This window comes from Mauremys mutica, chromosome 7, assembly GCF_020497125.1.
Source record: "Mauremys mutica isolate MM-2020 ecotype Southern chromosome 7, ASM2049712v1, whole genome shotgun sequence".
Taxonomy (NCBI): domain Eukaryota; kingdom Metazoa; phylum Chordata; order Testudines; family Geoemydidae; genus Mauremys; species Mauremys mutica.
Genome location: NC_059078.1, coordinates 16,578,486 through 16,602,046, shown reverse-complemented (window position 1 = coordinate 16,602,046; position 23,561 = coordinate 16,578,486). Strand labels below are relative to the sequence as shown.

The following is a 23,561-nucleotide window of genomic DNA, read 5'->3' as shown; positions in this document are numbered from 1 at the left end:
AGGTCCACCTCTGGAACCAACCTTTTGAAGCTATGCCTAAGGAAAGAATCACTGTGTTACTTTTACTTATTCATGGTCTGTGAAGATCTAAGATCCCAGCTGTATAAAGGCGAACATAAAAAAACTCTTATGAAATGGTAAGCAGATGAAAAAATCCTTTGTGAGGTTTGAAGGGCTGAATCTTACCACAGCCATTGATGGAATCGGGAGGTGATTTCTGGTCAACTTATTGGTATGAGTGTAGGTTCTTTCATTGTATTTAACATGTTTTCTCTGTAATACCTTTCCCTTAAGAATAAATGTGCTTGCTTAGAAAGGGCTGCAGGGTAATTCTGGAGCAGCGAACTGCAGCCAGTGGGAGCCGCGATCGGCCAAACCTGCAGATGCGGCAGGTAAACAAACCGGCCCGAAACCGCCAGGGGTTTTCCCTGAACAAGCGGCGGCCCGCCTTTGAGAAGCACTGGTTTATAGCATCTGAGGAGAAAGCAAAGAGCAGACACAGACCTAATTAGGCCTTCTGACTTGCTGAGGATATCACAGTGTAAGCATTCAACTACGCAGCCTGGAAATACCCCAATCAAAAGGGGGAAAGATGCAAGTCTTCCCTCAAGAGAAGTGACAGCCGAGGAGCAGGGAGCCCAGAGGGGTGCCCTGGGTGGGCCACAGAAGGGGGAAAAGAAGTGCAGGTGCCCTGAAATGTGACAGAACAGAATAGAATTTCCTGCTTTACTCTGTAGTACCGTGTTTCTGACTGCTATTAAGTTGGTACATTTCAGTGGTAGGTGAATGTTTTATATACATTGCATACCGCTTATAAATCTATCTGTAAAATGCTTTAGGGTTTTTCTGCATGCCTGGGAGCCATTTATTATTATTATAGTAGTAGTATTTCTAAAGTATTCTACAATGTCCTCTAGATATATCATATAAATTGGTGATGAGCTATACGGGTCAGGAGGAAAAAAAAGGCCCCTCTGAACCATTACACATTTCTAGAACTAAATTCTAACTGAAATTTAATATATTAAAATATTCAGATACATTTTTTCTGAGTTTCTGTTTCCTGCTGAGACTAGGCATTGAAGTATAAAAAAAATGTCATAAGAAAGTAGTTTCTTATGCAATGTGTAGCCCAGTTCCGCAGATTCTAGAGCTGTAGAGAAGCACCAGCAATAATAATATTTTGCACTTTGATAGTGCCTTTCATTTCAGGGATTCAAAGTGTTCTGAAAATATTGTATCTTTTTTTTTCTTTTAGTTATACTGGTAAACCCCACTGATATTAATGGAATTACTTTAGATTTACTGACGTAAAGAGAGGCGGCTAGATTTGTCCTCCAGAATAAATTTTACAGCTTGAAAAACTGAGGCACAGAAAACTGAAAGGATTTGTTCAAAATTCATAGAGATTCTACAAAAGACCTGAGAATATAACCCAGTTCCTCTGCTTCCCTGTATTACGCTTTAACCACTAGACAGTACCTCCTTGCTTATTCATCTGAACATTGGGATTTGTATGTGAACTGAACTCAAAGGCCAAATATTGTGAGGTTCACTCTGCACAGGAATAAGTAAAAGTCACTAGATATTGAGGCATGAGTGAAGAAACTTACTAGAGTATGTGTGATGGGAGTAGGTAGATGAGAGACAGGGGATTCTCTGGTCCAAAAAGAAACAAAAAGGTGACTAAATGTTTCAATAAGCAAGTTTCCTCATCTATGTCTCTTTTTGTAAATTTTAGGAATATAATTTACAGGTGACTCTAGCAAGATTTAATACATGCTCCCAGCAATAACTCATGAAAACACAATAGATCTTACTGACCCATGCAGCATTATAGGAATATACTTTTCACATGGGTAAACTATCCTTGAGCAGTTTCTCAAAAATAGTAAAGCAAAAAGAGGCTCATCTTCAATAACCTAAATTTATAATAGGATTTGCCAGTTTGTGCTTTTTTGTATAGGTCAGTTAAAGAAAAAAATTACTCTATATTCATTTTTGAGTATATCTTGTACAGGCATTATAAGCATAATGTACGTCAGCTTAGTAAGAGAAGAGAAGTGGGTAGGGAAATTTTATATATGAACTGGCGGAAGGGTTTGATTATTGCTAAACTGAGGGAATATTGGGGAAAAAATTGTAAGCATTTACCTAAATTTAATTTAAAATTCATTTCAGCAATGCTTCAACTTATTTTGCATTTGCTTTCCACAAAGATTTGATTGATCCAGCTTTTCTTGCATACTATACATGCTTTGCAGACACTGAATATTAAGCTTGCACATGCAGTAAGATGAGTTAATGCTTAATTTGCATATATGAGTATTCACAGTGGAATGTTTTCTATTCTATTTAATATATGTTCTTATACTGCTCTCATCATCGTAGTACCTGAGCACCTTCCAGCAGTGTATTAAGTGACATGACTAACATCGGTCACACATGGTTTATTCTTTCTCTCATTCTCTCCCCAGGGGTACAAATGTGTGTGCAGGATAGTGCTTTGTTTTTGTAGGTTTAGGTGTTTTTTAAACATAAACACATACTGTGTATGTTAGAGAAGGCAAAGTCAAAAAGATCTCTCTGCACTTGGAGCAGAATGTTGTGAGGTTTGTGATGGTCCTTAGTCAGTGGGAATTCATTCCACATGTGAGATGCATATTTTACAAGGCATGAGTAACTGTGAAAGAAAGCACAGAGTCAAATAAGGCAAAAATCTTAAATGAATCAAGATGTGCCATAGAATCTCTATGGATAGAAATTCCATGCTTGAACAGTTAGACTATAGGAATAGGAATGCTACTGACTATATGATGAGGATGGAGATGATGATTGTGAAATGCTCATGGAGATTACAAGCTACCACTGCAGAAAACACAATAATAATGGGGATTTCAGCTACCCTCATATTGACTGTGTGTGTGTCACCTCAGGAAGGGATCTAGAGATAAAATTTCTAGATACTATAAATGACTGCTTCTTGGAGCAGCTTGTCTTGGAACCCACTAGGGAAGAGGAGATTCTTGATTTGAGTTCTAAATGGAGCACAGGATCTGGTTTAAGAGCTGAATATGCTGAACCATTTGGTAATAGTGACAATAATGTAATGAAACTTAACATCCTCATAGGTGGGGAAATGCCAAGGAAACAAAGTAGCATTTAATTTAAAAAAAGAGGAACTACACAGAAATGAAGAAACTAGTTAAATTAAAAGGAATAATCACAAGGGTGAAATGCCTGCAAACTACACAGAGACCACAATAGAGGCTCAAACTAAAAGTAAACCCCAAATAAAAAAAAATAGTCAAGGACCAAAGGTTCTTAAGCAAACTAATTAGTCATGGGATAAAATAGAAGGTACTTTTGTGGATCAGTAACTGGTTAAAATATAGGAAGCAAAGGCTAGGAATAAATGGCCAGTTTTTAAAATGGAGAGAGGTAAATTGCAGGGTCCCCCAAAGATCTGTACTGCAACTAGTGCTGTTCAACATTTTCATAAGTGATCTGGAAAAGGGGGGTGAACAGTGAAGTGGCAAAATTTGCAGAACATGCAAAATTATTCAAGATAGTCAAGGTCAAAGCTGACTGTGAAACATTGCAAGGTATCTCACAAAACTGGGTCACAGCAACAAAATGGCAGATGAATTTCAGTGTTGATAAGTGGAAAATAATGCACATTGGAGAAAAATAATCCCAAGTATACATACAAAATGATGGGGTCTGGAGTAGCTGTTGCCACTCAAGAAAGAGACTTTGGAGTTATCACAGATAATTCTCTGAAAACATTCACACAATATGCAGTGGCAATAAAAAAAAAAGCTAAATGTGAGGAACCATTCGGACAGGGATAGATAATAAAACAGAAAATATCATAATGCCACTATATAAATCCATAGTATGCTCACATTTTGAATACTGTGTGCAGACCTGTTGCTCCATCTATAAAAAAGAGATCTTAGACTTGAAAAAGCTACAGACAAGGGCAACAAAAATGATTAGGGGCATGGAACAGCTTCCATACCAAGCGAGATTAAAAAGACTGGAACTTTTCAGCTTGGAAAAGAGACAGCTAAGGGGTAATATGATAGAGGTCTATAAAATCATTAATGGTTTAGAGAAAGTAAATAGGTAAATGTCATTTACCCCTTCATGTAACACAAGAACTAGGGGTCACCTGATTAAATTAATATGAAGCAAGTTTAAAACAAACATAAGGAAGTACTTCTTCACACAACGCACACTAATCTGTGGAATTCATTGCTATGGGATATTGTGAAGGCCAAAAGTATAACTGGCTTCAAAAAAGAATTTGATATGTCATGAAAGATAGATCTATGGATATTAGCCAATATGGTCAGGAATGTAACCCCATGATCCTGGAAGGCCCCAAACCTCCAACTGCCAGAAACTGGGACGGGATGATAACAGATAGATCATTAGAAATCACCAAATTCTGTTAATTCCCTCTGAAGCATCTAGCACTGGTGACTGTCAGAAGACAGGGCACTAGGCTAAACTGACTTCACTCGCTGCACTTAGGACTACACATGAAAAAACTTGGTATCAATGATTGTGGTGAATGCAGTAAATCCGACACCCTTACTATATTTTATATGGGATGAAACAGGGTTTGACCCATCAAGGGCACAGATTTTCCAAAACCCCATCACAGGCAACTAAACAAGGCAGACTAGGATCCAACCATGGTCTTTAGTATATGCACACAACTCTTCTGTAACCAGAGAAAAATACATTAAACTCTGCACCCAACCAATAAATCTCACAGTGGACTTTTTTTTTTCCCTAGAAAAGCTGTCTCGGATATGTCCTACATTGTCCTTAGATCAAATGATTTAATATTTTTCTTAAAAATTCCTACTCCAGTATATCTGCCACCTCACCTTTCACTGAGAGTCCCAGACCCCTTGGGACTTCTTCCAGCCTTCTCTATTAGGAAGGGGTCATGCTCATCTAGTCAGGAAACAGATATACCACCATGTCACAACTAACAAAGCTTGAATTCCAAAATTGAGCATTAAATGTTGCATGTAAACTCAATCCACAGAGAAGAGAAAACAGTGTCAGTAGCAACAACAACCCACTACCCCTTTTGGAATCCTCCAGCCTGTCATCTACCTTTCTATCCAGGTACTGACTTGGCCCCCATCAGTAAAATACTGGAGCAGCTCCCAATAATTTAAAAATAGAAATAACAATTTACATCTGTTTACATGAGTGCACCTGTGTTAGTGCTGATGAAAAACTACTTTGGAGAAATGGGTTTTGCATTTAGCTCTGAATATGCAGAGATCAGTTGTCACTCTCTCTTGCAGGAGTGAGTTCCATGGTGTTGTGAAAGTTCTGTTTTCTGAACGTGTTGTAGAGTAGTTAGATTCCTTCATCAAAGGAAGTGTGGACAATCTCAGCTAGCAGGTGGTCCAGGTTTTTTTTTCTCTCATTTACCATTCAGGAAGGGTTGGGGTAAGAGACTCAATTGGTGGCTCTAATTGTTTTCACCACTTATATTACTTCTAGATGTATGAAAGCATCATTTTCTTGGAATAAAAGCCTTATGTTTCTGATCCTTCTCTTGGCGTGTTCTTTTCATAGCCTATGTGCAACACATGGACAATTCCTTACCATGAGTGGTGCTGTGTCCCAGAGTGGAGTGAAGAGGAGTCACTCTTCCACAAAACAATTTTAGACCAGAGAGGGTCTACAAGGCATGATTTCACACTACAGCAGTGGAAAACTAGGGTTTTTGTTTGTCTCTTTTACAGCAATGCTATAGATTTGTAGAAATGCTGTGCTTCTGAGTCTGCCTGTACCAGGCAGCATTTTCCACCACTGTTGCTCAAATTTGCTCCTTTATTGCTTTCTGTGTCACAGAACATCCGTGAACAAGGTGTGGGCATGGACAGCTGTGGTGGTGCTTACAGCAGTCAGCAAGTAGCTGTAGCACTTCACTAATTCACTTCCAGCCCTCTTGGTTGGGTAAAGTATGCTATATAGAATTTTAAAATGTGATGATCATCTCCACTGAGTCACACTCTGCTGTAGGGGTTCTTAGAACCAGCTGCTTAAAGGGCATAGGACATCTATAGGTGGATGTAGGGATAATTACTGGTTTAGGGGATGAACCCACTGCCAATAGAACAGTGAGAGGGAAACTTGTCCTTTGAAAAATCAGTGACTCCAGAACTTGAAACTCCTATTCAGTTCTGCAGTGCTTACATAATAAACAACATACTTGTAAACATAATCTTATTCACAGCAAGATAAAGCTACTGCAGCCAATTGTGGGGTATATCCCTTTTGTGCTACTCTTGACTTAACACTCCTTAACAACCACCCACTGTGCTGAAAGAAAAATTATAGGAAGAAAGCAATAAATTAAATAATAAGTTTAAGAGCAGTTGCTACGCTATTACTGTGGTGCTATATAATTAAGGATTTTGAGTGGGTCTGAGCACATTTTAAATCTTTGAAACTTTTCTATAGATATTTAATGGTATTCAAAAGTTTATACCGTATACACATTTTTACATAAATGAGGCTATTCTGATAAAATATATAAAATCACAATCCTTTTAATCAGTCCTCTTTTGTAATCTAAAGTATTTAAGTATCAGAGGGGTAGCCGTGTTAGTCTGGATCTGTAAAAGCAGCAAAGAATCCTGTGGCACCTTATTGACTAACAGATGTTTTGGAGCATGAGCTCCAAATTCTTGCATCCGACGAAGTGGGTATTCACCCACGAAAGCTCATGCTCCAATACATCTGTTAGTCTATAAGGTGCCACAGGATTCTTTGCTGCTTTTAAAGTATTTAAATTATTATTCATTTTCATCTGACAGGGATTTGAAGGGGATTTCAGTGCAAACAGTCCCCTCAGTGAGCAATTGTCAGGCTAAGCTGTAACCCTAATAACGCGAGATTTGTAGAAGTGAGGATTGTGTGAGGCGAGTGGGAAAGAACTGTGTGAGAAGTTGTTGCAACGTTGAGTCAGATAAGTATGGAATGTAGACTATAGTTTAAATTGGTGAGAAAAATAAGATATCAGGATGACCTATGCATAAACAAAATGCAGCTGTTTCACATTATTGTTTGTAACAAAAGGTATTAATGCTTGCTGTAATTTTTTGTCAGGGAGAGACTTGTTTAGCTCTCTCCCTCCATGCAATTGCGAGAGATAAAGTATCTGACTTTGCTGCACCTAACCAGAGAGTCAGAACTCTGTTTTTCTCCAACACATCATTTGTGGGTTTTAATTAATGTTTATTTTTTCATTATTAAAAGACAATGTTCCCATTAAAAATAGTCCAGCCTTCAACAAAAAATTGTCATTATATACTCTTTTCTTGAAGGAGCACCAGTTCTCTGTTGAAGGTCCTTAATTGAAATTCTCGATAGATTTTTAGCAATGGTGGCAAAAATCTTTTTCCTTGAGATTTTTTTAAAACGTGGCTTCTCTTAGACCAAATACAAGTGTCAGCTCATTAAATTCCATGATGATCTCTGAAAGATACTGTCTTGAAGCTTAAAATTAAAAGCTACAGCGCCTGAACATGCGGACCACTAACAGCTAGCTAAAAACACAGTTCTGCAAAGACTAACTGATAGAATAATGATGGGGGAAACTTGACGTGCCATAATTTTATACTGCTATTGTCATCAAAACTCGTCTTTATTTGTGTTATCAATTTTAGGGGCTTTTGGTTTTTTTTTGTTTTGTTTTGGTTTTTTTGGTAAATTGTCCCATTGTTTCATATTTGTCATTTTAAAAATGGTTTAAAATTACTTTCTTTTTAAGTGAAAGCTGAGATTCTCCTTTATATTTCTTTGTGCCCCAAATTATGGGAAGTCTGCAGTCACAGGCTGCATGATCTGCAGAAGCTAGTTTTCTCTCTCTCTCATACAATGATATACGTAGCAACAAATGTTTGACTCTGACAGACATTCACAAAGGTATAGTTGCTATAGCAACTGCCATATCAAGCATTCCTCTGTGAGAAATATATGCTTGTTCTACCTGGTTAATCAATATTTATATTGCACAGAATTACAGAGTATCTTACTTTTACCAACTGTACAATATGTAAAGTACCACTGCCATGTAGTTGTTTAATCTGAATAAGAATCCAGTTGGTATGTGCCTGTGAATTATTGTATTTATGTTACATTTTATACAATAAGTACAAATGTGTGCTGCCAAATGTAACGGGTATCCTGACTATTCTATCCATTTGAATGAAATGGCCATCCTCAAAAATGTCAGCAGAAGAGTAAGCAGGAGGGTTCCACAATAAATGGGATTAAGGGTTTCACATTTCGCGCTGGTGGTCATACAAAGAAATGGAAAGGAAAAAGTGACAGAGATTTTTGTAATTTGGGCACAAAAGCAAATTCTTGGCTATGGACAAAGAATACAAGAGGCTGATTGTCCCCGCCCATCTGAATTCATGGGTAAAATATACCCAAAGAAGGGGATCATATTGGGAGAGAAACCATCATTACTCATTTAGAGTAATAGTTACAACCGTCTTATTCTATAAACATCTCCACAGTAGCTTAAAAAAAATCCCATAAGGATAACAGAGCTAGGGGCATGGAGACAATTTTGTATCGGTTTTGAGGAAGTGATGAAACAGAGCAACTACTAGCCAGCACAACAGGGGCTGATTAAAGACAGCCCCTGGGTCCAGCTAGCTCCACCCTGTTATACCTGCAGCCAATGCCTGCCCTCCTGAAGGTGCTTGGGACCGTGAGCAGGCCCCTCTCAAGACTCACAGGAGGACCCTACAGGAAGCAGGCCACCCAACTAAGTGAGAGGCCATGTCCCAAACTGAACAGACATTGGTAGGAAGTAGCCCAGGGCAGCAAATTTAGACTCCCTGCTAGGAGGGCTACCCCTGTTCAGGGGTTGAAAAACACCACGCCCGGGGCTGGAATCTGGTGGAGAGGGCGGACTTAGCTCCCCCTACCTTCAAGACTGAGACCTGCAACTAAGCCAGGGGCTGGAGGCCATGCACTCTAACCACTAGGATGTCTAGCCACCCAGAATGCCCAATTGCAGTATGACTTTGATATTAACAATTACTAAAAACAAAGAGTAATCACAGATATCAGGTGATAAAATTCTCAATACAACATATCTAAACAGAATGATGACCGATCCCTATGTAGTACTTCACTCACCTGATTTGAGAAAATGAGATTTTAGGGGAATAGTCTATATCAGTGGTGGGCAACCTGATGACCCGTCAGGGTAATCCGCTGACCACGAGCAGTGGGCCATGAGACAGTTTGTTTACATTGGCCATCCGCAGGCATAGCCGCCTGCAGCTCCCTGTGGCCGCGGTTCGCCGTTCCCGGAACAATGGGAGCCACGGGAAGTGGCGCGGGCCAAAGGGACGTGCTGGCTGCCGCTTTCCGCAGCTCCCATTGTCCAGGGATCGCGGACACTGGGAGCTGTGGGAGCCCATGCTTGTGGATAGTCAATGTAAACAAACTGTCTTGTGGCCCGCCAGCTGATTACCCTGATGGGCCACGTGAGGCCCGTGGGCCGCAGGTTGCCAACCACCGTTCTACTTGCACAATTCCATTTTTCATATAGTTCCAGGTTATAATATGACCTTTAAACTTGGGGTAACCAGAATTTCTAGTAACATAACATTTATAGATATGGCTTGTTTCCAAATTGCATTTCTTTTTAGAAATGTTAAGAGGGTGGTCACAGGAAGACATATTTCTGTACATATGAAGAAGCTATGCAATTATTCTCAAGTCTATGCAAGCATTCTGAACATAATGCTGAATGTACTAGTGTAATAATGCAAAGGAGCATTATATTTCAGACAAACCAGGATCCGTTTGGTTTGTCTGCTACATAACATAGATTGATATTCAGGATTGCCATTAAACAATCTAATTTTTCATTATTACATTCTAGACATTCAGGGAATTTAATTTAAGTAACAGAAAGTAGATGATAGTTTCTTCCTCTACAGTTATTCAATATCGATTTGTGATTTCACAATGCCTTCATTACGTAGGCTTAACATTCATAGCAGAAGGGAAAAAAGTGCTGATGCTAGGCAGAGATGCATGCAATTCAAAAAAAAATCCTGCCCTGGTGATCTACTTTTATGCCCAACATTATGCAGAAATGTGACTCAAGTCAACCATTGTACTCTGAGTTCAAAACAACATAGGTCTGGGACATTTCCCAGAAACCTAAATTAAATATGGGGTAAGACTGTAGAGGAAAGTCTACAAGGCCTTTGGTATTATGATCAAGGGGCTCTGCCGCAAACAAAGGCCCACAGAACAAAGGAGGTAGCTGTTGGGAAAGAAGACATAGTCCTGAGGTAGCAGGTTTTGGTTGTTTGTTTTGACTTTGTTACCAGATCTCACACTCAGGAAGGCCTGGGTTCTCTGAAGGAAGAAACACACACTAAGAGGTGCCATATTGTTTGTTTAAAAGAAATATGGTTTGATCTGGTCTGCCATAATTGCTGATAATTGGGCAGTCTGACACTCCTAGTTCTATAGTCTGACTTGATACAAAGCCTACTGAAGTCTGTGCATGTCTTTCCAATAACTTGCATGAGCTTTGGATGAAGCCTAATTTTCCCCAACCATCCATCACCTTTATCTTGTTGGGACTAAGCCTTAGCTGAGTCTGTCTCTGCCTGCTCCTTCGAAGATACCATCTCATCTAGGTTGTCAGATCAAAGAACATATTGGTTGCGTTTTTGTGTTTAATTTACTGTATAGAATTTGTGCTGGGTTAGTCAGGGGGTCATTTCTGTAAATATTATTATAGCTCTATGTGAACTGAAGGTGTATTTAAACTAAATATTCTATCTGGATTTGATATGTACATTTTGTATCTGTCTGCTTTGCGCTTTATGTTACTGAAATTGGTAATCAAATTAGATTAAGTGGAAAAACAGAAATGTAAATAAATGTTTCTAAGATGAAGAATTTTGGAAGTTTCTCCTTCCTATGCAAACTGTCTCCAAGGGCTATCAATTGTGATACAGACAAAGTAACCAATTAAACAACTTTAACAAATGGAAAAGTGAGAAAAAAATCTGAAAGACCTACGTACCACAATTAGTTAATTATACACTCATTTTTCAGCTCATATACCGATCTTTGTTTTATTTTTTTTCACCTTTACCATAAATGCATTGCCTCTGAGAAACTTTTCAGTTGTAGGTCTAAAATAAAATCTACATTAGGGTACATTAATAATAAAGAAAGCAATCTATTCTTATAGAATCGTATAATATACATTTCCAAACTACGTTTGCATAATTGCACCATATGCTATGATGTCTCTCTGTACGATTATATCTGTGAATAGAAAACAATCAAAATAAAGTGGACAATGAATAAATGTAACAAGGACTTACAAATTCAATCTGCACTATATCTTTTATGATTTTGTATAAACATCACTGCACTGCCACAGGTACACGATTGTCTATCTAAAATGATAAGTAACTCTATTCTAATAATGTTAAAGGATTGCAATCTCCGATATTTATAACTAGGGACATGAATTTTGGGTAACAAAAGGCTCTTGCACAACATAAGGATTCAGCTACTCAATTGGCGTAAATTGGCATAGCTGCACTTACGCCAGCTCCATTGATACTAACTGAGGATCTGGTCCAATAATTCCTATACTAGATCAGACCAGTGGTCATCTAATTCAGTGTCCTGTCTCAAGTAGCACTGGGGATAATTTAAAGAAAAGCACAAAATCTTCATCTAAAAAGATCATACAATTTGAAGTGCTTGGAATTTCTGACTCCAAATGACATGTTTACATCCAAGAACACGAGGCTACTTACTTCTGATACTCTACCATTTATCTTATGCATAGGACATTTTAATTTACTCATACTGAATGTAAAATTGCTTTCACCACTACCTAACACACAAATGTAGACTGTCCAGTCACAGTACAAGAGAGAAACTATAATTCAAAGTAAAAATTGATTAGCAAATAAAGAGTAAAGTGTCAGGGAATAATTACATTTGATGTTCTGTACAGCAGTCACACACAAATCAAGTTTTTCAGAGGAATACATTGTTATACAAGCTACTTGTATTACTTCTCTCCTTATCTTTTTACTTTTGTAGTTTAAAGTTTTGACTCAATTTAGCTTATTGATTTAGCTGTGCTTTACTTGACCTTACAGATCAGTCTGTGTTCTTTTCAGGTGCCATTTGTACTACTCTAGCATAAACCTATAACTACTATACTTGGCTTATCAGTTCTTTGAGGCTGCTCTGTTTCTGATCAAGGTCCCACACGTCCACTGAGAATTTAAAATAGTTTTGTTGTCAAAACCAATTATGCCAGGAGAGTTGAAACTAATGTTTCTTTTGTACAGCCACTCTCCAAAGGTACATGTTAACAAGCTGTGCTACATTATCGTGCTTAGTTGGGCAGCAGATGGTGTATGAACATTGTCAGCTATCTTGAACCCTGAAAACCCATGAGCACTTCAGTTGAGGACAGCTTTGATCATTAGAAGCTGCTTAAAGTTCAACAGCAAGTGACCCATTATTCTCAGAAGGAACTAGCCAGTGCCACATTTAGGGACATTGTACCAAATATATCTTCAAGAAAGGATGTTTTTTCTTCTAAGATGATGCATGAATGGATACCAGTTTCATTGACATAGTTACTCTAATTCCACCCAAATCAACAATAGATGAGCATATACTGTAATAGATAAAATACAATATAAATCAATTATGTTTATAAATGATATGTAAAGAAGTCAGTATGTGGATACTTCAGTCAAGAACTAAACAGCCTCAAAAAACGGTTAAGCCTGTTACATATAAGGATATACCAGATTCACCAAAAACATAACAAGCCCCATAACAAATCAAACTATAATAATTCACAAAGCACGTGTAGCAGATCAGATATTAAATAGCAAGCAAAAAAATGGTCAATTGTGTAAATGACAGTCTGAACGAGATGTGAATCAACCAAGTTAATGTAATAGCTCACATACCAGGGATGGTCTCCGGATAAGTTTTTAAATAAAATTTTCAGTACAGCCTCCTCCCTCTCTGGCCTTCCTTAAACCCCATACTTCCTCGTTCCAGTCTGTTAAAACACAGCTGTTGAGATCATCTTTCTCGCTCACTGTTTTACTACAGCATTACTTATTATATCATTTTTCTCTGCTTCAGTTGCCTCTCTTTGTCAGAAAGAGAGCGGATCACACACTCCCAAGTGATATTATGTTTGTGCTTGTTAGTAAAAGAATAAGCCCACACAATGAAAGTCACAACACTACACAGAACATCACTTCCCAGTAAGAGTTAAATGTTGCATGGAATTTTGTCCTGACCCAACTCCTATTCACGGCTGATCTTCCACACGGTATGTTCAAGAGGAAACAACTGACAGGAAATCATTAGTGTTCGGATGAAGATCTTTTTCAGACAAATAGCTACCAGACTGATCTCTGCACTGATGGCAGATTTTGTAAGTAAAGAAAAAAGTATGCCATCAAGTTTGGTGGCAAGTCTTGTTACTGTGCCTCTAATAGCCCAGTACTCATGAATATCTGTAGAAGCTGGGCAGAACAAGGACAAAGAGCCACTGGGAACAATCTGTTGAGATGACAGGCAAACTGTAATATTCTGGTTTTGTGATCATACTGCCCTCAAGGCTCTGATAGAGGATAAGGGGCCAACTACTGGCTAGCTAGGAAGATCTCCTTTAGCTCAAGAGGTAGAGGCCTATGTTTTACTAGTACCATCCTCTCTGTTACAAGTAAGATTAAGCTAGTAATTGTCTCTGTTGTCTGCAGTGTATGGATTCAAAGAATTGTGTTTTTAGCTTTGCAATTCTCATTAGCTTTAAACCCCATGACTTCAAAGTTTTGACAATACTGTTTGAGATCAGCTAGTCTTTATATCAGTTTGCTTAAGTCTTTTCAACCAACAGTTTAATCAACACATTTAGCCACCCCTTCACGTGCCAACAGTAGACTCCATTCAACACAGCTCAGACAATATTTGAGCATTGCTATTCTGAACAGGGCAATTGCTAATTAGGAACAAAAGTTATGAATGATCAAGAAACGGCCCCAACACTGTTTAAAGTTGCTTGCACTACTTACTTCTTGTCTTTCCTATCAATGCCTCACTGGTGGAAACTGCACCAGGGATACACTCAAAATGTGCATCCCCCTCCTGTTGAGATAACATCCCCTTTCTCAGCTAGCACTACTCCTCTGTGTGGCTGTGATGGCTGTCATGGGGCCCACTGCAGAAAGGAGACAGTGGTCAAGCTGAGCTGCTGCAATCTTCCCACTGAAGACGTTTGCTGCTGGGGACTCTGCATCCTACCCAGAGCCGGCTCCAGCTTTTCTGCCGCCCCAAGCGGCAAAACAAAAAACAAACCAAAAAAAAAAAAAGGATGAGTGGCGGCACTTTGGTGGCAGCTCAATCGAGCTGCTTCTTCGGCGGTGGGTCCTCCCGCTCTTTGGCGGCAATTCAGCAGCCGCTCAAAGAGGAAGAGAAGGAATGAGGGATCCACTGCTGAATTTCCACCAAAGACCCAGACGTCCCACCCCGATACCGGACGGAGTGCCACCCCTTTGAATTGGCCGCCCCAAGCACCTGCTTGCCATGCTGGTGCCTGGAGCCGACCCTGATCCTACCAGTGTAACCCAACTCTGAAATTAGCCTTAAACTGCAAATCTTAGTAAGACAAAAACTTATGAATTCTAAAGAACCATTTCTTCATTGTTACCTTGCCAGTGAAAACATCAAGTAACCAAAGTATCAGCCTGCAGAATTTAATTTCCATACTGCTGTCCACGCAAAAATGTGTTGTGTCATTGATATTTTTAATGATACTTTAATAGATCATGTGACTTCCTGTATCAGATTTCAGTGGTGCAAATTTTTCATTGTAGCACATTGTACAGTGGGTGTAAAATAAACCATTTTAATGGGGACCTGAACTACCCAGTTGCCCATTCACCTAAGAGAAGAAGAAATTTTGTCTTTATGAGTGGGCTGAGCTGGCTCAGAGTCTGCAATTTTGAGGTCTATGAGGAGCAAAGGAGCAGAATGGATCAACTCTCACTTCTCCTTTAACGGGAGGGGAAGTTGGGAGTAGAGCAGCCTAGACACTAGCTAGCTCTTTATGAGGCAAGGAGAAAAGTGGTTCTATCTGCTACTTTTTTTTTTTTAAGAGGATGGGACAGAGAAGACCAAGCAAAGCAATCCTTGAGCCATTTTTCACAGGATATTGGGAGGCAGTGAGGATAAAACTGGCCTCTGAGCTGCTGCTCCTTTAAGAGGATGGAGGGAGAGCACGAAGCAGGGGACTCAGCTGGACAAGCGGAAGAGGGAGACTGGGATTCTACAAATGCAATAGGAAGGCATCCAGCAGGAGAAATTTTGCAAAGCTCACACTATAGAAACCCTTTTTCACACTCACAAATGGATGCAGTTATGCAATACATTTCCAAAGCTGCAATCACATTCCTAAGCACAATTAAAGTAATCTAAAACTCAAAACTTCACTTAGTCCTGCTCATTGTAGTGGTGAACAAAAGTTTTTTTTGCCTTTTTCATAGTGCTCATGGACCAGGAAAACACAGCTTAAGGAATTTAATAAGGAGAGATAGGTAACATGAAGCCACAGTTAATGACTGAATTTGAAAGGATTCCCTGCAGACACATAATTTTGGAAAATGCATCATTTTTGGACATGCTATCTCTGTAGAGATTAATGCCTCCCTTCTTGCTGTGCATTACTCTGCTGTGTAAATAAAATGGGAAGAGAAGAATTCATTTTTGTTTGTTTAGGGAAAAAGAAAGCACTTAGGCCTAGATCCTCAAAGATATTTAGGTGCCTAACTCCCACTGATTTCAATAAGAATTAGGTGCCTAAATACCTTTGCAGATATGGGCATTCGTGTTTGGGTTGAAGTGTTACAGCAACAATTGCAAACACTAGGCCAAACTCTCAGGTGGAACAAATTAATGTAGGCCTACTGATTTCAACAGAGCTATGCCAGTTTGCACAGGCCGTTTAATCCATAAATTGCACCTTAGAATTGATTATTGATAGTGGCATAGTTCAAGGTTGTCCAACTTGCTCTTGTTTGACTGAGTATCTTTATTTTTAATGTAATGGTACCTTTCCCTCAGATGACTTGTCTCCTATCTTTGTGTGGGAGAAAATATGCAGTAGAGTGGAGTGCAAGTCAATTGCACATAGATTTTAGAACAACAACAACAAAATCAGGTTGGGTTTTATCTAAAGCCTAGTGAAGTCAACAGGAGTCTTTTAATTCAGTTTAGTGGGCTTTGGATCAAGCACGTGGATTAGATCCTAGTGTTTTGATGCCTATTCTGCAGAAATTAAATGGGTCAGATTCAGTCCTGGGTATTAGCAGAATGTGCTCCACTAATTTTAATGGAATTGGCTTATGCCAGGACTCTATTCTGCAGAAATTAAATGGGTCAGATTCAGTCCTGGGTATTAGCAGAATGTGCTCCACTAATTTTAATGGAATTGGCTTATGCCAGGACTCTATGTTGCTCTCGATTATTTAGAATTATATTCTTTGTGAAGCAGAAGACTCATCAGGACAACTATTTGCTGTCCTTAGTGCTGAATTCCAGAAGTGCAGATGTACAATAATTGCCATGTTTTTTTTCCCCACAGATGCTAAGTTTCTATCTCATACTCAAAATAACTTACTTAAGAGTCATCATTTCAGGTAGCATGACAGCTAACCCCATTCATCTTACTGAAAAGGTACAACTGAAACAGACACAACAATGAAACTAATGGTTCAACTGATTCCTATTGCTCACCTGCCAATTTATCAAATGAATGGCCCACCAACTAATTGGAAGAAAAGTAAGGTTATATACTGCTACATGTAACAGTAATATATTTTATATAGCTAGCTCATTTTTGGTCTGTTCAGACCGTAATTTATAGCTTCAATGACTCCTGATATATCAGCCTAACAGTTCATTTTCACCTACCTTTTCAGCTGACTGTGCAGTACCAAAAAATATTGGAATGAAGGCAAGCCATACTATACAGGTAGTGTACATAGTGAATCCAATGGGTTTAGCTTCATTAAAATTCTCTGGGACACCCCGAGTCTTGATGGCATACACAGTACATGTAACCATTAGGAGAATGCTATACCCCAAGGAGCAAATGATTTGTAGATCCGTAATGTCACATTTGAGAACTCCTCTGGCTTGGTCAGGGTCCATAGTCTTCTGCTCATCATAATCTATGATGATGTTGGGTGGATCAACTGCAAACCAAATGAAAACCCCTAGAAGCTGAACTGATATTAAACTCGAAGTGATCGCCAGCTGCGATGTTGGGCTTATAAGCCGAGGTGCTGTCACTGACTTTTTGCCCTGTTCAAATATGCGGTAGATGCGGTTTGTTTTAGTTAAAAGGGCTGCATAGCTGATGCACATCCCCAAGCCCAGGAAGATACGTCGGAAAGAGCATACTGCAACATCTGGTTTGGCAATCATCAGGAAAGTAATTATATAACAAAGAAATATTCCGGTCAACAGGACATAGCTGAGTTCCCTTCCAGAAGCCCGGACGATGGGAGTGTCATTATATCTAATGAAGGTCGCCATTACAAAAATGGTGGCAATAATTCCAAGCATAGCCAAGAAGACTGGTATGACGGCCCATGGAGAGTGCCATTCCAATTTCACAATGGGTATAGGGCGGCATCCAGTGCGGTTCTCATTAGGTCGCTCGTTATATGAGCAGAGCAAACATGTCACCTCATCAGCTTGGTACTGGTATCCATCACAGAGCTCACAGTGCCAACAGCACGGCATCCCTTTCACCATCTTCTTCCTTTCACCTGGTTTACAAGGCAGACTGCAAACAGAGGATGGGATCTCGCGTATTCCTTTACCCCATTGCATGTCTTCAATCTGCGAAATGAGAAATGTGAAATACAGAGGGAGGTTATTTGTATGTCGCTGTTGGGTACTGCTAGGGAATTGAACTCAGTTGTTACTTAGCAAAAAAAATCAAGCAAGCAATAAAAACACAGATGGCTTCATGTGTTTTTGTGAGAACTGCAGATGTCAGCATTTTCACATACAATTCTGCCTGCATGATTGCAATTACTACTGTAATTTACTATTTTTATTAACAACAATCTCATTACAATATACATCATATGGGAAAATAGAGATATTATAGAGAGACATTAGGAGCACAACACCTTCAGAAGGTATAGGAAGCCATTGTTATGAAAATTAATAGGAATATGTCATGGTTTAATGGAATGCAGCAATACCATAAAACGACTATATGACATGCATCTACAACTTGGGGCTTGATTTCATTTCTTACTAAAACTAGAACACCAGATACATCCAGTTCATGAGAAATGCTGGCAGTGATGATAACATTTTGAATGAGATGAAAGACATGTACTTCATAAGGAAAAAGTGGGAATGGAACCAGTGGAAATGTAGCACTCTCTCCAATTCTATCAATCCTATAAGAACCAGAGTTTGAAAGAGTCCATGAGAAACATTTATCAGTGATAAAAGAACAGATAATAGCTAGCTAACATTTCATTTAAGTGACATTTTCTTCTATGTTTGAGAGGCATCATGCATACTTCTGGGCACTAAAATCATAAAAAAATTCTTCTTAAATTAATGGTAATTCCCATTTGATTTCCTTACTTGCACTCTCTACTCTTGCACTCTTCCATGTCTCTGGGATGGTAAACAAAGGATTCAAGTACTAGACAAGATGAGAACTCTAGACATCTTCAAAATATGCCAAAGTAGAACCAGAATCAACCACTTTATAGGTCCTAACAGACATAATGTGAATTTATCAGGCCAGATTCTGATCTTAGTTGCCACAAGGTAAATCCAGAGAAGCTCCACTGTCTTCTTTAGCTAGGAAAGAAAGCTGGTTCCAAAGAATAATGAGTCTATTAGAATGGATATAGATATGGTTAAAAAACAGTACCCTGATAACATTGTATAGTTAATATCAAACACATCTCTCTCTACTGTTTTTTCTATAAAAGAAGATCTCTAAGAACTCATGAATTTAACATTTTTATTACTGAAATTGGCACAAAAAGTGGGAGTGTGCTTATAAAATTTGTGGATGGCACAAAGTTGGGAGGTATTGCCAATACTGAGGAGGACCAGAATATCATGCAAGACTGTCTGGATGATTTTGTAAACTGGAATTATAGAAATGGGATGAAATTTAATAGTGCAATCATGCATTTAGGGACTAGCTATTAGAATTCTTGCTATAAGCTAGGGATGTATCAGTTGGATGTGACAGAGGAGGAGAAAAATCTGGGTGTATTGGTTGATCAAAGGATGACTATGAACCACCAGTGTGATGCAGCCATCAAAAAGGCTAATGCAGTCCTATGACGCACCAGACAAGATATTTCCAGTAGACAGAGAAGTGCTAGTACAATTACACAAGGCACCGGCGAAACCTCACCTGGAATAGTGTGTGTAGTTCTGGTCTCCCATGTTTAAGAAAGATTAATTCAAATTGGAACAGGTGCAGTGAAGGGCTACTGGGATGGAAAACCTACCTTATGAGAGGAGACTCAAAGAGCTTAGCTTGTTTAGCCTAACCTAGAGAAGGCTGAGGGGAGATATGATTGTTCTCTATAAATAAATCAGAGGGATAAATATCAGGGAGGGAGAGGAATTATTTAAGTTAAGCGCCTATGTGGACACAAGAACAAATGGATATAAATTGGCCATCAACAAGCTTAGGTTTGAAATTAGAGAAATGCTTCTAACCATCAGGGGAATGAAGTTCTGGAACAAGCCTTCCAAGGGAACAGTGGTGGCAAAAAGCCTAAATGGCTTCAAGACTGAGCTTGATAAGTTTATGGAGGGGATAGCGTGATGTGACAGCTAGCAGCAAATACCTCCAATGGCCAGTAATGTGCCACTAGCTGGGAGAGGGCTCTGAGTTACTGAAGATTATTCTTTCCAAGGTGTCTAGCTGGGGGGTCTTGCCCGCATGCACAGGGTCTAACTGATCACCATATTTGGAGTCAGGAAGGAATTTTCCCCTGGTTAGATTTGCAGAGACCCTGGGTTATAGGTTTGTTTATTTTTCTGCCTTCCTCTGCAGCATGAGAGTGGGGCACTTGCAGGTTTAAACTAGTGTAAATTGTGGATTCTCTATAACTTTTAAGTCTTTAAATCATGATTTAAGGACTTCAATAACTCAGCCAGACACCAGGTTAGGGGTGTATTATAAGAATGGGTAGGTGAGGTTCTGTGGCCTGCAATGTGCAGGAGGTCAGACTAGATGATCATGATGGTCCTTTCTGACCTTAAAGCCCATGAGTTAGCTTTTTGTAACTATTAATATATATAGGAAGTCTAGGTTTGCAAGTCTTAAATGAAGGATTAGGTCATACTTTGAGCCAGGACCGATTTTGAATTAAATTACCAAATTCATTTCATATATTTAAAAAAATAAATAAAGTCACATGCTGCTCAAAATGTTTAATCTTCTTGCTATGCTACCAAGGGACACTCCTGAGAATGTTAGAAAAATAATCCCACAATAATACATATTCCAAGGGTCTGGCACTGTATTAGAAACTTCATTAATCTTCAATATACACAACTTATATTGGAAGAAAAAAGACCCACGAGTTCTTCTTTCATGCTCTGCTGAGTTAAAGGTGCATAATTTATAGAAACCAAAGGGATATTGACTCCAGTAGCTTAAATGAATAAATACAATTATTTAATTATGATGATGAGGTCTCACTGAAAAGCCGGGCACTAGGCGCCAGGAACTATGGAGTTCTAATCCCAATCTGCCACCAATTTATCAGAGCAACTGAGGCAAGTCACTTACATTCTTTGGGCCAAATTGCCAGACGATGTAAGTGGTGGTGTAAATTACATAAATTGGAGTAAAGTGGTGAGTGTCTACATTACATGCTGAGGGGGCAGAATGAATTGTTTCAGAAGGAAAAGGAAGCAAGAGGGAAATATAAGAAGCAAGAGGTGCTGGAACAATTTGTATTATGGCGGTGCTGAGAGCCATTGAACCAAACTGTAAACACTGTATATGACAGAAACCACTTCAAGCCAGGAGCTTTGGCAGCACCCCCAGTATCCCTAGTTCCAGCACCTATGATAAGAAGTTGAAATGGGACAGGATTTTTAATTGTCTGGGTATACTGCAAGAAGGACAGGAGACTTGTTATGGGTTTTAATCAGGCCGCAACTTTATTTTATAGATGTCTGGGACTACCCGGCAGATAAAGTGTACAGTGCATGCAAATCCATGCTTATTCAAATCAATTCACTGGGGCTTCCACCAGCCCCACTTTGTTTCCATCCAGGTCCCACAGCCGACCCATGGTGTAGACTTTACTATCCGCCAGCCTCTCAAGAGGCTTAAGGAGGGCTATGAGAACGGGGGCGGGGGGTTGGCTCCCTGCCATACCAGTCATGGGAGTCCCCGAACCCCCGCCCCTGTTCTGTTTCTTTATCCAGTACCTCCTTTTAAATCCTTTACCAGGACATTTATCTGGTCACTGGCTGCCCTCCCTATGGAGTACCTGCACTGAACATCCGCCCAATATCAGGGCCGCCCAGAGGATTCAGGGGGCCTGGGGCAAAGCGGGGGAGCTGCGGCGCTTATACTCACCCGGTGGCGGTCGGGGTCTTTGGCAGCATTTCGGTGGCAGGGGCCCTTCAGTTGCGCCGTGTCTTCGGCAGCACTGAAGGGCCCCCCGCTGCTGAAATGCCGCCGAAGACCCGGACCGCTGCTGGGCCAGGGCTCATGGGGCCCCTACGGGGCCCAGGACCTGGGGAAAATTGTCCCACTTATCCCCCTATCTGGGCGCTGCCCAATATTACACCAGAAAAGGTCCATCCTCACACCCACTGTGAGGAAGGTGAAAAAAACACACTCCACCAAAGCCAATTCTGGTGGTGTGGGAAAAATTCCTTCCCAGCCCCCCTTTAAAAAGGGCAACAAGAGTAATGCCCACAGCAGATCCTAACCCAGCATGCCATTCACCTCCACTTGCTGGCTGCTAGGGGAGGAAGGGTGGGTGCTGGCTTTCTTGCTGCTTTCACATAGAGACTTGCCCCACCCAGGTTTTGTACCTTTATGCACATTCCACCGAGCACTTTTTGCAGCAATTTCTGACCTTCTTCCTCTCTCCTCCCCCCCCCAACCACAAAGCAGAGCTGTCCTTCTTTGGGTAAAACCACACACATTCTGCCTCACATTTAGTTCTGGTGCAGTCATTGTCTGGGTATACTGCAAAAGGACAGGAGAGTTGTTATGGGTTTTAATCGGGCAGCAACTTTATTATATAGATGTCTGGGACTACCCGGGAGATAAAGTGTACAGTGCAGGCAAATCCATGCTTATTCAAATCCATTCTCTGGGGCTTCCCCAGCCCTTTGTTTCCATCCAGGACCCCCATCCAGCCCATGGCTTGGACCTTACCATCCACTAGCCTTGCAAAGGCTTAAGAAGGGCTATGAGAAGGTGTATGTGTGTGTGGGGTGGGAGGGGCTGGCTCCCTGCCGTACCGGTGATGGGAGTCCCCAAACTCCCTCCCCCATTCTGTTTCTTTATCCAGTACCTCCTTCTAAGTCCTTTACCAGGCCATTTATCTGGTCACTGGCTGCCCTCCCTATGGAGTACCTGCACTGAACATCTGCCACCAGGAGGCACCAGCCATTTGCTTGGCTGCCTCCCCCCAACCCCGCCGGGTTCCCAGACATCTGCAAATGGCCTCTTGGCTAGCAGCCCTACTGGGGAGAAAGAACCCATTGTCCCATGTGTGATTGTCAAGGGACACCAGCAGCGGCGTTGTCCTTGACCTGGTACTGCAGCAACCGCCCTTAACGGAGGGCCACATAGGCAACCCAGTCTCTGGATCCTTGTATTGACAAGACTCCTTAAAAGAAAACAAAACAAACAACTTGTAAGCTGGAGCCAAAGATCTGCATTTTGCCAAACATGACATTTCGAAGTTCCAGAGAGCCTGCGGCAAACTGGAAATGAGACAAGGCATCTGCTATGCCATTATCCATGCCCGGAACGTGCTTGGAAGAAAAAAACCAAAAAACAGATGTTGAAGGTTAAGCATTGGAGAACAAATGCCCTTACCAACTTTCCAATCCTGTGCGCTCTGGAACTTTGACGATTGATAACCTGTACCACTGCCATGTTATCGCACAACGGCACACCCGTATATTAGACCCAAATTAATAACCATTTGTACCTCCACAATGATACCCTCTTAAATTGACTTCGAAAGCTTTTCCACACCCACAAATCTTATTACATCTGTGTAGTGACTCGTATGTAATTGTGTGGTTTGGCTATGCCAGCCGTTGCTGCTGCCAGCCGGGGACAAAAAGCCAGCCCTCGGGCAACAACCCTGCAAGCAAAGTTCAGCTCAAAGCCCAGATAGGTTAATGTCATGAAA

General features: G+C 40.3%; 1 protein-coding gene across 7 annotated transcripts in view; it reads right to left on the bottom strand.

Moving 5' to 3' along the window:
• GRM7 (glutamate metabotropic receptor 7) overlaps window positions 1-23,561 on the bottom strand; it is a 790,597-nt gene that overhangs the window by 104,972 nt on the left and 662,064 nt on the right. For 6 of the 7 annotated variants that reach the window (XM_045025646.1, XM_045025647.1, XM_045025648.1 and 3 more), the window contains one exon: window positions 17,068-18,003. The exons of the other annotated variant lie outside the window; for it this stretch is intronic. In XM_045025646.1, the coding sequence (XP_044881581.1) occupies window positions 17,068-18,003 (936 nt within the window). The remainder of the gene's footprint in view (window positions 1-17,067; window positions 18,004-23,561) is intronic. 7 annotated transcript variants of the gene reach the window in all.